This window comes from Nanorana parkeri, unplaced genomic scaffold (assembly GCF_000935625.1).
Source record: "Nanorana parkeri isolate BGI_ZX_2015 unplaced genomic scaffold, ASM93562v1 scaffold41, whole genome shotgun sequence".
Classification (NCBI taxonomy): domain Eukaryota; kingdom Metazoa; phylum Chordata; class Amphibia; order Anura; family Dicroglossidae; genus Nanorana; species Nanorana parkeri.
The window spans coordinates 1,519,244-1,535,987 of NW_017306309.1; the positions used below are offsets into that span (position 1 = coordinate 1,519,244).

Consider the following 16,744-nt stretch of genomic DNA (forward strand, 5'->3'; position numbering starts at 1 on the left):
TTGGTTGGATTCTCCCCAATCCTCCCCTTTTTTTTACCTTTCAGGCCTGGCCAATACTCCTAAGGTTTGGCCTTCTTGTTGTCTTGAGTTCACAGCTGCAGACAAAGAAAAAAAAACTTGTCACTTTCATTATCAGAGGAGGTCTTCTTTCAATTGGTGGTATGCTCAAATCTTTAGCTCTGTGACAAAGAGAAGATCCCCCTGAAAAAGGCAGGTTACAGTCTCAATTTTGATGCAGAATCTCCTTCACAGGTCAAAAGGGCCCAGTTAATGAGGTCAGAGGATGACACCGATTTCGTCAGAGTAATGAAACCCACAGCCTTAAAACAATAATTGGTAGCAAACCTAGCAACTGCTTCCTGGGAGTATCAGCTTCTAAGTGGGAGTAAGCCATAATTCAATGTTTCTTGCTACACAGGTAGTAGCTAATGCAGGCTTGAAATTAAAAAGGGTAGAAGCCCATGCTCTATAAAAGGACAGCAATCAATCTCAACATCCATTGTGTCCTTAAGAACACCCATATCCTTAAAAGGCAAGATCTGCTTTTTCAGATAATTTATTCCAAACCAACTCTGGATCATCAAGGGGAAGGAAAAAAAACCACAAGTGTTTCTAATGGAGGTAGACATGCACAGCACAAACTAAATACAAGCAATGGAGAGAGATCTCCTTTTGGTGAACTGGACCCTGACAAGTTCAAAAAGTAGTTTTTGAAGTGCTCAGAGAACCAAATTCAGATGCCACCGTCACAGGTGAGCAACATGACACACACACCCTAAACTGAAGCCTTAAAGAGTGAGAAGAGTAGTCTCTGGAACCAGATTGAAAACACCGAGATCTATCCAGTGATGGTAACTCTGGGTCAAATGCTGATCAGGACCCATTTACAGAAAGGACAGGATTGCACCTACAAAAAGTTTTGTAGGATGAAAGTACTTTTCCCCATACCAAGTGAAATATGCCTTCCATATAGGATGGTGAACCCTGGAGCAAAGTAGACCTACTAACTTATAGCATCATGTGAATCTCCAGTTCAGATATGCTTCTTTCCCTCCAGACATGGGCTTCAACAGCCATGACAGCAAAAAAAACAAAAGCAGCAACTGTAAAAGCAGGCCAGTAAAGTGGTCCATGGGCAAGTAGATCCAAATGATCTAGAAAAGGCCACAGATCTGATCATGTTAGAGCACATCTGCCTGGACCAATCCAGAGCTATAAGGTTCACCAGAAATACCCTACATCTTGATCCTGCAGAACCGATTAAGGTTTTTAAAAGGGGAGCAAAAACAGATTAGGGTGTATTGATCCAACAAAGCCACCAATCCATCCACTGCTTCTATTAAGAGATTTCTGCACCTGGAGACAAACCTATCCAGTTGGTTGCTGAACCTGGAAAATCAGGAGGTCCTCATCCAGCATGTAACAGGTCTGGGAATACCACTGGGTGTATGGACCACTCCCTGGGGTCCAGGTGCTGCTAGCAGAAGAAGTCTGCCTCCCAACTGCCCACACCCGGGATTTAAACAGTGGACTAAGCGGAAATATATTATTCTGCCCTGTTAGTTGATCTACATCGTGCCGTGGCATTACCAGACTGAACCCTGATCAGATGACCTCCCGACAGGATGTACAATTGCAGAGACCACCCCATCACTTGATCAAGACATAAGATTTCTCAAACATCCAATTTCCTCTGCACCAACAAAGCATCCAGGACTCTTCTCCAGCCCAACAGACTGGCACTTGTCATAAGGACCTGCCAAAAGAATGGTAGAAAGTACTTTCAACTCCAGAGCAGCATTCCTGAGCCACTAAGCCTGGGATACCTGGTCTTCAATGTGAGGCAAATTATTCTGTCCAAGAACAGTATACAGGAGGAGCTTGTGAATAATCTCAAGGCAGTTGAGACCAGTCACCAAACAAACCATTGGTAACACAATACACCGCCATGGATTGAGATCCTGCAGCGCCTGCAAGGTCCCCCTCCTCAAGAAGGCACATGTACAGGCCCCATCTGAAGTCTGCCAATGAACATGTATAGGATTCAGAAAAGGACTGGGAGACAGTGCTTTGGTCAGATGAGACCAAAATTGAGCTCTTTGGCATTAACTCAACTCACCGTGTTTGGAGGAAGAAACATGCTATGACCCTAAGAACACCACCCCTACAGTCAAGCATGGAGGTGGAAACATTATGCTTTGGGGCTGTTTCTCTGCCAAAAAGTACAGGCAGACTTTGCCACATTGGGGGGGCCAATGGATAGGCCATGTATTATAAAATCTTGGATAAGAACCTCCTTCCCCGCGTCAGAACGCTGAAGATGGGTCGTGGATAGGTCTTTCAGCATGACAATGACCCAAAACATACCGCCAAGGCAACAAGCAGTGGTTCAAGAAGACGCACATTAAAGGTCATGAAGTGGCCTAGCCAGTCTCCAGACCTTAATCCTATAGAACATTTATGGAGCAAGCTGAAACTTTGAGTTGCCAAGCGACAGCCAAGAAACCATAAGGATTTAGAGAAGATCTGTAAAGAGTGGACCAAAATCCCTCCCGAGATGTGTGCAAACCTGGTAACCCACTACAAGAAACGTCTTACCTCTGTGCTTGCCAACAAGGGTTTTTCCACCATGTACGAAGTCATGTTTTGCTGGGGGATCAAATACTTAATTTTACTCACTGAACTGCTACTCAGTTTATAACATTTGTACCATGTGGTTTTTTTCTGGATTTTTGGTTGATGTCTCGATCATTTAAAATTTACCTATGATAAAAAAAAATTATAGACCTTTCATTTCTTTGTAAGTGGGTAAACTTACAAAATCGGCAAGGGATTAAATAATTTTCCTCACTGTAGGACCACTTTAAGCCATACACTCCACAGAGCTGGCATTCATAGAAGAGTGGCCAAAAAAAAAAAAAACATTGCTTACAGAAAAAAAAAAAAAAGGAATGTAGGAGACTCCTCAAATATATGGAAGAACGTACTCTGGTCAGATGAGATTAACATTTAGATTTTTGGCCTTAAAAAGGAGAACTATGAGGCGAGTGCTTTTCACTCACCTCATAGTTCTAGCCGACCTGTGACAATGAGACTGTCATAGGTCGGCTCAGTAGACCGGGAGGTGAGCGAACACATACCGGCGTTCGCTCACCTCTCAATCCCGTCATAGCTCTCTGCCGTGACAGGGGAGGGGCTGGATTCCCCCCCTCCCTGCCAGCACGGACAGGGGAGGGTACAGCTGGCTCTGCCTCTAGAGAGGGATCCGCTTCAGCTGCGGCGTCTCAGTATACCGTGAGCTGCAGCTCGCGGTATACTGAGCCTAGGGTGACGGGAGGACGCTAGTTTGTGTCCTCCTGTTACCCTAAGGAGAACTATGGGGAAAAGCCTTAACCCCATAGTTCTCCTTTAAAAGAGAAACCGCTATGTCTGGTGCAAACCCCAAGACCACCATCCCGGAGTGAAGCATGGTGATGGCAGACCATGCTGTGGGGGAGTTTATCATCAGAGACTGGCAAGTTGGTCAGAATTGAAGGAATGATGCAGGGTGCTAAATACAGGGAAATTCCGGAGGGAAACCTGTTTCAGGTCTGCCAGATTAAAGACGAAGGTTCACCTTCCAGCATGACAATGACCCTAAGCATACTGCTAAAAGCAGCACTCGAGTGGTTTAAGGGGAAACGTTTAAAGTAGAGGTGCACCGAAATGGAAATTTTAAAACAGAAACCGAAATAAAAAAAATTGTCAGGCCGAAACCGATATCGAAAATGTTTTTTATAAACTTTGTTTTATATTAATTTATTTTTTACATTACTTTTAGGGGAAATACTGGGGGTCTAAACAGACCCCTGATATTTCCCTTTTAAAATAGAAAAAGAGATTGAGAACAGTCCTCAATCTCTTTTTCTGTGTCCCCTGTTATCAATGAACAAGAATCATCTATGAGTGTTACTGTCCATTGATAACTTGAGGACATGGTATGTTTACTATAACTACAACTATGAACGAACAGGAGGTGATGTAGGTCACTCCCATTCATTCATAATTGAGGCTATAGTTAACATACCATGTCCTCAACTACCTATCCCCAAGAGACTTGCACCTGTAATTGCTGCAAAAGGTGGCTCTACAAAGTTTTCACTTGGGGGTAAATAGTTATGTTCACTCAAGTTTTCTTTTTTGTATAATTTCTTGTTTGCATCACAAAAAAAAAATATTTAGCATCTTCAATGTGGTAGGCGTGTTGTGTAAATCAAAATTAGATTATATAATATATTTTCATTCAACACATCTTTTACTTCTTTCAAAAAGGAATCTGTAAAAAGACAGACAATGTGGATGAAAACAGAGTGGACAAACTTTGTACATTCCTATTTCATAGAAGTGAACAAAATCCTTCATTTATAAAATAAATATGACCAAATACAATTCAAGATACAAAGATCAAGATAACGTAAGTTTTCATTTCATCTTCATGATTAACGGAGTCACAGTAAAATCCACAACACGGCATTCACTTTAATTTGCTTTTTAATAAATTAATTTCATTCAAAATACAGTGCCAAAACATAATGCAGCTGAACATGCTAGTAGGGTTTGTCATGAAGCACCTGCGCTCATGTTAAGTTGGCAACAGTGCCCCTCTACTGCTAGTGGTTCCTGGGATTGATAGTAATGCCAGAGCAGCACACGATCTCTGCTCTCTCATGCACTACAGTGCCAAGTTATTTATTCCTGAACAGTTCTTTTCCCTTCCCCAGAAAAAAAATAAAAAATATCTAGGGTATACCAATACACAATCACACTACAGTAAATGCTTGTTAAGTTAAAATGAAATAAGACCTGGTAATTCAGCAATAACAATGTACAAGTCAGGGAAGGGAAAGAAAAATAGATCAGCAGCGGGTTTTTTGTGAGTGAGCAGACACCACTATTATAGAAGGTGAATGCTCCATTTATTTAATCCCTTCACTGTAAGGCAGCAGTAAAGGGTTAAAGCTCCACAGGGACCCGTACTACGAGGGGCTGGCAAATAGGTTGGATGCCCAGTTACGCCAGAATGAACGTTACAAGGCCATACTGGAAGACCTGTATTCTACAACAGAAGGGTACAGGTTTTAGTTTTTTTATTTGACAACAGAAACACATGCTCCTTGTACAGCTTGACTGAACCAGCAGTCAATGTATTGACCTGTGTTATCAAATGAGATACTACATTTCCCGCAACAGGAAAGATATAGTTTAGCAAAAAATATATATATATAATATAGATTACATGTTAAAGTGGGACTTTGGTGATACATCACTTTGTAAAAAATAAAACCTGCAGGTTGTCTGCATATTTCCTCTACTGCTTCAAAGTCAAGCTTGATGTAAGTCGCTAGACAAACGTACATTTTGTGTTTTTGTTTTTCAGCACTGAAAGAATCCAAGGCTTGAGATATGTTTACTGGAGATGATATCACACAACAAAGATTACACCTCTTTTAGGAGTATATAGTATGCAGAAGAAAAGCTATTTATACAGTAGTAAATATGAAGAGACAATCTTGAAGTTTAGAAAAGTAAAAGTCTCTTAAGTAAACACTTTATCCCTGGAGATACACATAGTAGAATCAGGTCACACTGCATGTTTGTATGTATAATCCAGCACATCAATTGGATTGCTAAGGAAAAGGAATATGGATAATGGAAGATTTCCCAACAAAGCATCTACATGTACAGTTCCATTATTAGCTGTTGGGTCACTCAATCTTTTTTTTCCCTCCAATGTGAATGGGAGAGGGGGCATCACAGGGATACAAAGGAATTGCTCTTGGTAAACCAGATGCTAAGGCTAGCATAAGGAACAGTTTTCCATTAGCTGGTCAAATATTCCTGATAATGGAAGCATATCTCCCTATATAAATGCATTATAGGTTACAAATGTTAAGTAGGGCAAAAAAATTAAAGTTTGAAAAAGAAAGCAGTGCAAACATTTCTCAGCCCACTTTCACAACAGAAACGTTTTAAAGAGCTCTCATTGAGGAAACAGGAGATCCATGCATACATGTAGACTTGCTTGCAGCCAGCTATACAGGGGGTAATGTAGCCATGTTTCCGTCCAGCTCAAAGTCATCTGCACCATCTTGTGAGAAAACATGCGTTAGAGGTTTCCAAGGAGATACTTCTAGACATGAAGGGTATAACTTCCCAACAGTGCACCGGAACTCTTTCCCCAAATCCCAAAGCACCCGCTCGGATATCTGCTGGCGCAGAAACCATTGGTCGAGGTCCATATCGTACTGATAAATGGCATACTTTGCTTTTTCATTCATATGAGTCTCTCTGATAAAAACACACAAGGAATTGGATATGACCACTGCTCGAACACAGGGATCTGCAAAGCGTTTGGCAGGTATACTGGCTGCCATATACCACTCATTCTTAAGCACATCATATATTTCAACAGCTACGGAAGAGCCATCCAAAGTGCTGGATGGGAGCCGCACACCAGAATTGTTGTCTGTTTGCAGACCTCCGAGGTAGAAGATTTTGCCGTCAAAGGCTGCAGCAGAAGCAAAGCATCTACTAGTTTGTCTCTTCGCTACTTCTACCCAGATACCAGACCGTGGAATGTAGCAGTATGTTAGGTTATAAGCCATTACATAGATGCAGTCATTGACGACTACTGCAACACTCCATGAAAATGCACATGGAAGAGGGCTCACCAAAGTCCACTCATCCTTCTCGCAGTCGTATCTTTCCACTGTTCTTCTGTTGAGTTCACCGCCTACGCTATCTCCACCAATTGCATAAATATAGCCATCGCACCATATCAAAGAAGGCTTAATTCGAACACATAGCATGGGGGTCTTTGGAATCCAGGTATTCTGCTGTGCATCAAACCAGTAGAAACTATTCACAGCCCTAAAAGTAGCCTGTAGTTTGCCAGGCTTGCCGTGATTGCTTTTGGCCGTTTTTACAGGGACCTGTCCTCCGGCAATAAAAATATCATTATCAGGAGTCACCGCAGTCCCAACTTTATGTAGCTCAGAGGGAGGGCTGCAAATCTTGTAAACTTTCTCTGCCTGCGGACTGTAACAGATGATGGAATAACAACCAGGGTTTTCAAGAGCAGCTTCTATGATGATGATCATCTCTTCTTTTGTCATACCAAGCCTTGGTTTAAAGAATCTCGGCATGGATTTGTAAAGTCCTTGAACTACTACAGACTTATCATTTGGTGGCAAACCTTGGAACCACTCCCGCTGAATGACCTCTGAAAGAGCATCGATGCGCAGGTGGCTTAAAACAGTGGACAAGTACTGCGAGCGTGACACGGTGTTGTAATCTAACCAAGACATTGCAGCTTCTCTCACCGTCTCCTCTTTTTCCACATTTAGATTGTCACTGCTCACAAGGTCTATCAAAAGCTCACTAGACAGCTGCATGAAAGCCTCCTGGCGGTACACTGTGGTAAACTTGTGCTCCACCATTCTTTTGGCGCACTGCTTCAATTCTTCACAGCTGAACAAGTCAGCGAAACTCATTAGCCGGACACAGTTTTTGGCATTGATTTTCTTAATTAAATATTCCCTACAAAGCTGCAGCACATCTTCCACCTGTAAAAAGAAAATCATGGAATTTTAGCTGCTTAACAAGAAATGTTTTTAATAAATATTTACAAAATACTGAAAAATAACCAACAAAAATAATGAGGAAAAAATGGGTGTCGCAGCTTTCAACCCTATTAAAAAAAACAGCTCATTGGTGGACTGAAAACCAAGGTTAAAATATATTAAAACTGTCAGTTATAAATCAAGTGCTTGCTGACTAGCTTTGGACACGATACTGTGCTGCGTGCACAGCCGTATCGGGCAGCTCCTGAGAAGGACAGGTGCTGCATGCGATTTGTACGCAGCAGCCTGTCCTTCTCTATGGGAGTACGCCGCCCTACGCTCACCCGACAGGATCCATCCCGTCAGCGTACAAGTACAGACACCCGCACCAAAGTGCAGGTCGGGTGAGCGTAGGGCGGCGTATGGGTGCGTACTGCCATAGAGGACAGGCTGCTGCGTATAATTACACGCAGCACCTGTCCTTCCTGGGAGCTGCCCGATATGGCCGTGCACGCATCACAGATCTGTACAGGCCGGCCGTTTCCCATGTGAATGAGGTCTTAATCATAAAAATCTGTAATAGACACAATATGTCACTTGTGGAACAGTTTATGTGAATACATACTTCATCAATACAGTAATGTGAAAAACTGGAATAGCTGCCCTTCCTGGGAGCTTCTAAGCAACTGATGCAGCGTGCAGGAAAATAGAAAGGAATTACTGGTAAAATATTAAATATAGATAGAAAGCTAAAAGCTGATTTGTTGTCCAAATTCTGCCTGGTCCAGGTCTTCGTAAATTCCCTCTGCAAGTTCGCCATTTCACTTGTTAACTGATTTTTATAATGGCCAGCAATTCCAGTGACGCACTAACCTCTATTGAGCAGGATGGTCACTAAACTACTTCCTGTATTGCCATCACTGCTTCCTTGGTTAGTTTCCTACACAGACTAAAGGGCCTGTGTTGAAGGGCTTTGTTCACCTCCAACAGGTTTTGCATTCCCATAGAAGTCTATGGGCACGCAAAAACTACTTAAACCGGTCAAATTCAGGTCAGGGCGACAATTGCAGGATAAATGCACCCATCCATGGATTGTTTCAAAAGCATTTCAAACAGATATAGAAGCCCAAAGCCCATCAACACAGGCCCTAATGATCCCAAAATCAATGTCTACTGATCAGGCTGGAGGTAGAGAAGTGACATAAGAGGCCACAAAGATGGACATGGAAAATTAAATATGTTTGTTACCTATCTTGCTATGCAGTAGAAGTTGCAGTATTAACCTTTCTCTGCAAATTTATTTATAAAATGCTACATTTTACTACTTTAGATTTCAAGAAATGTGAGATTTAGTACATGACTTTACCTGTAAAAAGCATGCGGTTTCATACAGCTGTTCAACAGTGCTCTCATTTATTGCCAAGTTACCCGTGTATGCATATGTGATAATGATCTGCAAAGAAGCTGCATCCACATTTCTCAGATGGACATGCGTTTGTTTACTTTCACTAAGCCCACTCATAAACATTGCCCTGCAAAGGAAAAAGAAATAATCAGGTTAAATAAAAATATACATCAAGGAAGCAAACAGTGTTATGACCAATTTGAATCTAACACATTGTTAAAGTGACACTAAACTCAGAGTTAAAGCTTTAAAAAAAAAAAAAAATGCATTCAAGTACCTTAACGATTAAAAAAAAATGTATCTTATTTATGTATCACTCGGCTGTAGATCCTCAAATCATCTCTGAATTGGTGCCGACACTGTCCTTCTGGAGGGTGGCTACTTTTGTTCCTCATGGTTCTTGTGTGTGTTGTAGAGTAGCCGCCACGCCAAGCTCGCTCCCATGATGGACTACAATCTCAATACAAATTAGTAAACTAAACATGAGATTGTAGTCCATCACAGGAGCGAGCTTGGAGCGGTGGCTACTTTTAAAACACACAGAGGAACCATAGGAAACAAAAGTAGCCACCCTCCAGAAGGAAGGACAGTGTCAGCATGAATGCAGAGATCGAGGATCTACAGGCGAGTGATGCACAATACAATTTTTGTAAATAGTTAAGTTACTTGAATGCATTCTTAAGATTTAACTTGAGTTTAGTGTCATTTTAAGCAGTACTAAGGCTTGCCAAACAAAAAAAAAATGCCCTGAACCCACAAATACACCAACAACCCATAAGACCTTGGTGGCTAGATCATTATACATACAGAACAAGTACAAATAAATGACAGCATTGGATAGCTTGCCTCAAGGTAGTGCAAGGCAGCAGAGAGCAAGGAATGTTTGAGTTCTCCTGAGTATTGAGTTACTTGGTTCATTACATTTTTGTATGGTGAGCATCAGGAATCACTTCGGTGTACAAGCCCCATTACTGCTACAGTGGATGGTTTTCATATTCAGCCATCTGACAGAACAAAAAGAGCTTATAGATAACTGGCTGTGTACAGTGAAATCCATAGTTGTTACCTGGATATCAATCTAGTAGGAAGAAAGATCTATTGATACAAAGGCTTCAGCTACACAGGCTTTCAGCTCTTGTAAACATATTTGGTACCGTGAATGATATGGGCCTTGGCCACCCATACCAGACATTCCAGGTCATATTTGGATATTACCATGAATATAAAATATGTTGCAGCTCAGGGATTTGTTGGTTGTAGATGTGGTTTTGGAAGCATCCCAAGAGAACTTCCATGAATTTTAATACACTGCATTCTCTAGTTTAAAGAGAATGGTCCAAAAAACAAAAACCATCCAGGGGAAGAAGTTTATCGAACACAAAACGATATCTACTCGAGTCTCAGCCACCATATTAAAGTGGCATTGGGATAGCAGTAATACTGGCCATACACTACATGGCCATACAAGAACCAAACAAAATATGCACAGTGAGGTGCAAGTATCAGCTCCTGGGCTTCTGATGCTTCTACAGATTGTTTCATAGGAGAGCAAAGTAAACACTATGCTTCCACATTCTGTTTAAGTCAGCAGTGCAGTGACATCACTATTCCTTCCCACTAAACATTGCTAGTATTCCCAATAAACACTGCTCGTTTAAGTAGCTGAACCGGTTTTATATAGAATCTTGCTAAAAGTTGTAAAAATGTACAACAAGGCTGAATGATCGGAATACTGAAAGCCAATAAAGATCTGCATTCCCTAATGCAGTCATTCTAACTCTGAATCCAACTGCAGAAGTGCAACTCAAAAGCAGTGAAAGTACAAAAAAAACCAAAACACATAAATATGATATAGATGAACTCATCTTTATTAATAGGTCTATGTGCTATCAAGGAGGTTGACGACATGTTAGAGCTTAAAAATGCATTGAAGTACCCCAACTATTAACAAAAATGAAGCTTACATGTGTATCACTCAGCTGTAGAGCCTCAAATCATCTCTGAATTGGTGCCGAGACTGTCCTTCCTTCCGGAGGGTGGCTACTTTTGTTCCCCATGGTCCCTGTGTGTGTTGTAAAGTAGCCACCGCTCCAAGCTCACTCACGTGATGGAGTACAATCTCAGGTTTAGTTTACTAATGTGTATTGAGATTGTAGTCCATCACGGGAGCAATCTTGGAGCGGTAGCTACTTTACAACACACACATGGACCATGGGGAACAAAAGTAGCCACCCTCCAGAAGAACAGTGTCAGTGTGAATTCAGAGATGATTTGAGGATCTAGTCGAGTGATGTACAAAATGATACATTTTTGTTAATAGTTAAGGAACTGGAATGCATTTTTAAGATTTAACTCCTGAGTTTAGTGTCACTTTAAAACAATAGAATTTCTTCCAAAAATTTAAATAAAAATGCCCTGGCACCTGTGCAATCGTTCAGCAAATGTCAGCTCTTTGAGTAAACAATCTTCAACATTTAATATTTTTTAAGTATGTCAGATACCTGGTCCCCGTATTTTCATAAGTGTTACAACTGGGAAATTTTTCAGTAAGCCACAGTTAAGTATTAAATATTTTCTTTACAATGGACTTAAATAAAATTCCAAATGCAGCTTAAAAAAACCAAACAGGACATTTTAGGGCCCCTTCACAATATTGCACCTACCTGAAATAAGAGCTGCATGTTGCAAGAACCATTTTGTGACATGGAAATTCAGTGCCCTCAACAATTAATACTATGTCTGTTAGTAGCTGCTGCTCGTAGAACAGTTTTAGCTGCTCCAGTAGAGAGACTGCATATTCAGTATTGATCTGCCGTTCGTCCTGGCCAGACATGATTGCATTCCATTAATGTATACAGAGATCCAAAGGCAAAACAAAATGTTTTTGTTATGTTAGGAAACAAAAATAAAAAGTTCAATACTATTGAGGTGTTGGCTCTAAAAATGTCGATCGGTTCCACGTAATAGCTTCTGAGGAGTTAGCAGCACTATCCACAATACGGCCGATAAACACTGATCCAAAATGTTTCAGAGGACATCTTCTGAAGATCCAAGAGTAAAATCCAGTGCCAGTTTAAAAGAACTATGTTATAATAGACGTTGTATCACAAGGACATGATGTAAAGTTATCCGCAACATTTTTTAAACCTGAAAAAAAAAAAAAGGATAAAAATATCATATACATTAGAATAGTGAATAGTGTGTGGCTCCACCAATGAGCCCGTAGCTCCATAAGGTACTTCACATGTTTAAACAGAACTACCAACTGAAGAGAAGACAGTGGATGGGGCATCACTTACACCTGTTGTGTGAAAACGCATCTGCTTTTGGAAAGTTTTACGGCAACAAAACTGTAAAAAAATGTAAAGCTGAAATGAAGGCGGATAATAAAAAAAATTGACGTGTAATCTAGAAATATGAAGATTTATAAAATGCATTTTCTTAAAGTTTCAATATGTCTAAAAGAAAGCCACCGCTCCAAGCTCACTCACGTGATGGAGTACAATCTCAGGTTTAGTTTACTAATGTGTATTGAGATTGTAGTCCATCACGGGAGCAATCTTGGAGCGGTAGCTACTTTACAACACACACATGGACCATGGGGAACAAAAGTAGCCACCCTCCAGAAGAACAGTGTCAGTGTGAATTCAGAGATGATTTGAGGATCTAGTCGAGTGATGTACAAAATGATACATTTTTGTTAATAGTTAAGGAACTGGAATGCATTTTTAAGATTTAACTCCTGAGTTTAGTGTCACTTTAAAACAATAGAATTTCTTCCAAAAATTTAAATAAAAATGCCCTGGCACCTGTGCAATCGTTCAGCAAATGTCAGCTCTTTGAGTAAACAATCTTCAACATTTAATATTTTTTAAGTATGTCAGATACCTGGTCCCCGTATTTTCATAAGTGTTACAACTGGGAAATTTTTCAGTAAGCCACAGTTAAGTATTAAATATTTTCTTTACAATGGACTTAAATAAAATTCCAAATGCAGCTTAAAAAAACCAAACAGGACATTTTAGGGCCCCTTCACAATATTGCACCTACCTGAAATAAGAGCTGCATGTTGCAAGAACCATTTTGTGACATGGAAATTCAGTGCCCTCAACAATTAATACTATGTCTGTTAGTAGCTGCTGCTCGTAGAACAGTTTTAGCTGCTCCAGTAGAGAGACTGCATATTCAGTATTGATCTGCCGTTCGTCCTGGCCAGACATGATTGCATTCCATTAATGTATACAGAGATCCAAAGGCAAAACAAAATGTTTTTGTTATGTTAGGAAACAAAAATAAAAAGTTCAATACTATTGAGGTGTTGGCTCTAAAAATGTCGATCGGTTCCACGTAATAGCTTCTGAGGAGTTAGCAGCACTATCCACAATACGGCCGATAAACACTGATCCAAAATGTTTCAGAGGACATCTTCTGAAGATCCAAGAGTAAAATCCAGTGCCAGTTTAAAAGAACTATGTTATAATAGACGTTGTATCACAAGGACATGATGTAAAGTTATCCGCAACATTTTTTAAACCTGAAAAAAAAAAAAAGGATAAAAATATCATATACATTAGAATAGTGAATAGTGTGTGGCTCCACCAATGAGCCCGTAGCTCCATAAGGTACTTCACATGTTTAAACAGAACTACCAACTGAAGAGAAGACAGTGGATGGGGCATCACTTACACCTGTTGTGTGAAAACGCATCTGCTTTTGGAAAGTTTTACGGCAACAAAACTGTAAAAAAATGTAAAGCTGAAATGAAGGCGGATAATAAAAAAAATTGACGTGTAATCTAGAAATATGAAGATTTATAAAATGCATTTTCTTAAAGTTTCAATATGTCTAAAAGAGGTACCAACATGCTTTTGCAGCATCTGCCAAGTGCCTACCAGTCAATATTTGGACAGGAAAAAAAGAAAAAGCAGTACACACGAATGTTAATAGTACAGCTTCAACCAGAAACCAAAACCCTAAAGCTGGCCACACACTGCTGGATTTTAGTCCTACTGGCATTCTGCATGAGAGAGATGAAGCTTTTAAACAGAATAAAACAATCCATCGAAATGTCAGAAAGGAGACAAGCTGCAGAAATATGAGCAGTTGGTGCATGTCAGCACCACCCCTCTGGGTTTTTCAACATTTCCAGGTTGAAAATTGGTGGCCAAACAGTGACTGCAGCCAATCAATCAGTTGCAGTCCCTGTTCGGGTATTCAGATGGCTGTAAGTGCTATCAAAATGCAATAGTACGGCAGTGGAGAAATCTCCCACCCATGTGGGAAATGAAGCATCTTTTCTTATTCAGCCCATGGGACTAAATGAGAAAATTAAATTAAATACAAGATTTCAGCCAGCTTTATTTAGGTGACAAGGGAGAAACTAAGTGACAAGGAGGGGAGCTTCTGCACAGGTTCTATCAGAGTTAACACTTGCACATCCAACCTGCAGTTTGTCTTTCTGCTGTCTCCAGACAATGCACACAACACATCAGCACTAAGACCCTCAGTCCAGCATTGTTCTCACTCTCCTCCACTCTGCTGTCTTTATCTCCTCTTCTCCCAAGACAGCAGAGGGGGGGAGCCGAACTTACGGTCTTAGTGCCGATGTGGTATGTGTATGGTCTGGAGACAGTAGTGTGGAGAGGAGAGACAAAAGACAAACTGTTGGATGTACTAGTGTCAGTAGACCTGTGACCTGAAATGAATAAACTGTAATCGCAGTCCATCACAGGAGTTTGGCATGGTAGCTACTTTACAACACACACAGGGACCATGGGGAACAAAAGAATCCCCCCTCCAGAAGGAAGGACAGTGTCAGCACCAATTCAGAGATGATTTGAGGATCGACAGGCAAGTGATACACACATAAGGTATGTTTTTGTTAATCGTTAAGGTACTTGAATTAATTTTTGAGATTCAACCCCTGGGTCTAGTGCTACTTTAAGTGCCATCTGTTATTTTTCAGGAGCATTGGCTACCCAGCCCCTGAGCTTTGTCCAGCCCTAGTATATTAGCATACTGTCATTTATTGGCTTTTAGAGAAATATATGAATCTGGGAACCCGGTCTCACAGGCCCAACTTCTCATGTCTCTAAAGATATGGAGGTTTATGCAGAGCGTATAAGCTATGGCAAATGTGAAACATATTGTGCTCAAAACTTGCGTCACCATTTTCAAATTTATTTCTCACATGCAAATGACTTTGCTGCCCAAAAGGAAAATATATCCCAATTTTTTTAAATAAAATCAAATGCGGTAAACTTACTGTATACTGCAATATTCACTTACTGCATATTGCAATACAGAACACAAAAGAAATCAGTGAATACAAGAATTAGGTTGGGTACTGATATTACAACACAAAACAAAATGAACCCGATTTGAAAACTCGCTTGATCACTCCACTCATGACATTTAAAGCAGAGCTGTGGCTCCAAATGGTATAAATCCTGACACATGACACCATCTTTGTATAGCATATGCATGGCACAGTGTCCTTAAAAGACTGCATGGATCACACCATCCTTCTATAGCATAGACATAGCTCTGTGTCCTTAAACAGCCCCTCGCGTCATCCTGCACGAGAGAGAGAGAGATGAAGCTTTTAAACAGAATAAAAACAATCCATTGAAATGGCAGAGAGGAGACGTAATGCAGGATCTCTTCTCCCACACACACACTTTTACTTCCTGGCTACATGAAAAGTATGTGGCTACATGAGCCCCAGTACCTCACCCCCTTGCAGCTTTCACCATGTTAAATATGGTTTCTATTTGGTTTCAGTCATTCACAAAAAGCATTACATGCATATAGTCTACCAATAGGGCAGAAAAGCAGACATTAAAAAAAAAATACCAAGACGGAAGAAAACTCTTTAACCACTTGAAGTCTGGGGTGTTAAACCCCCTTCCCATCCAGGCAATTTTTCAGTATTCAGCGCTGCGGTACTTTGACATTTATTCCGTCATACAACGCTGTACTGAAATACATTTTATACAATTTTTTGGGGACAGATAGAGCTTTCTTTTGATGGTATTTAATCGCCACTGGGGTTTTTTTTTTTATATATTAAGGAAAAATTATCGATTTAAAAAAAAAAAAAAAAAGTTTCCCCTATATTAAATGATAAAACATTACCCAATTTTTTGGGTATACATTTTTTTTTATATAATAACAAAAGGCACACTGACAGGTCCTATCTTCTGACATCCGTGTCCATTCACACTCTTCCTCCACCTTGTGATGGAAGAATGAAAGTGAGCTGTGCTGACCCACGCTTGGTCTATGGGGAGTGTCGGTTTACCTCAGATCTGGCTGCCCATAGAGTTACATTGGGCTCTCCATGTGATCCACATGAAAATCTAACAGATGGATCTGATCGGACTGCCCATCTAAAATGGGCCCTTAAGGTGTTATATACACACAATGTTTTTTGATCAAGACACAGAGCAGTCAATTGATAAATTGACCATACTGATAGCAACACTCAGAAGACATTTAACATCTCCTTTTCTGCTCCATTTTTCCTTCACATTAAAGTAAGGCTACAAGCCTATGTCTAAACAATTTGAGCTGATATACAACCCAGAATCTTTACAATTGTTGGCAGTGAAAGCCCATGCTCCCAGGCCCTTTATTAATTGAATACAGAGCAGCAGAGGGCCACTGCAACTTAAAGGGCATCTATGGTAAAAAGCTAAAAAAAAAAAAAAAAAAAAAAAAAAAAAAAAACGGTTTT

The 16,744-nt window shown here is 40.4% G+C and overlaps 1 protein-coding gene across 2 annotated transcripts; it reads right to left on the reverse strand.

The window, feature by feature from the left end:
* Positions 1-5,123: 5,123 nt before the first annotated feature.
* Positions 5,124-13,530, reverse strand: KBTBD2 (kelch repeat and BTB domain containing 2). Of its 2 annotated transcripts, none has more exons than XM_018571404.1 (3): positions 13,057-13,530; positions 8,968-9,133; positions 5,124-7,604 (listed from the first exon to the last, which is right to left on the reverse strand). In XM_018571404.1, exons 1-3 carry the CDS (start codon positions 13,224-13,226, stop codon positions 6,072-6,074), a joined length of 1,869 nt encoding a protein of 622 aa, XP_018426906.1. In that variant the 5' UTR covers positions 13,227-13,530; the 3' UTR covers positions 5,124-6,071. The 2 variants fall into 2 exon arrangements, with proteins under 2 accessions (XP_018426906.1, XP_018426897.1); XM_018571395.1 differs by lacking the exon at positions 13,057-13,530 and adding an exon at positions 11,670-12,143.
* Between the last annotated feature and the right edge of the window lie 3,214 nt (positions 13,531-16,744).

Excerpts from the sequence above, each read along its gene's own strand:
- KBTBD2 (XM_018571404.1), bottom strand. The coding sequence starts at position 13,226 with ATGTCTGGCCAGGACGAACGGCAGATCAATACTGAATATGCAGTCTCT. Across the intron at positions 9,134-13,056 it reads ACATGCAGCTCTTATTTCAG|GGCAATGTTTATGAGTGGGC; the intron begins GTAGGTGCAATA and ends TTTCCTTTGCAG. Across the intron at positions 7,605-8,967 it reads AAACCGCATGCTTTTTACAG|GTGGAAGATGTGCTGCAGCT; the intron begins GTAAAGTCATGT and ends TTCTTTTTACAG.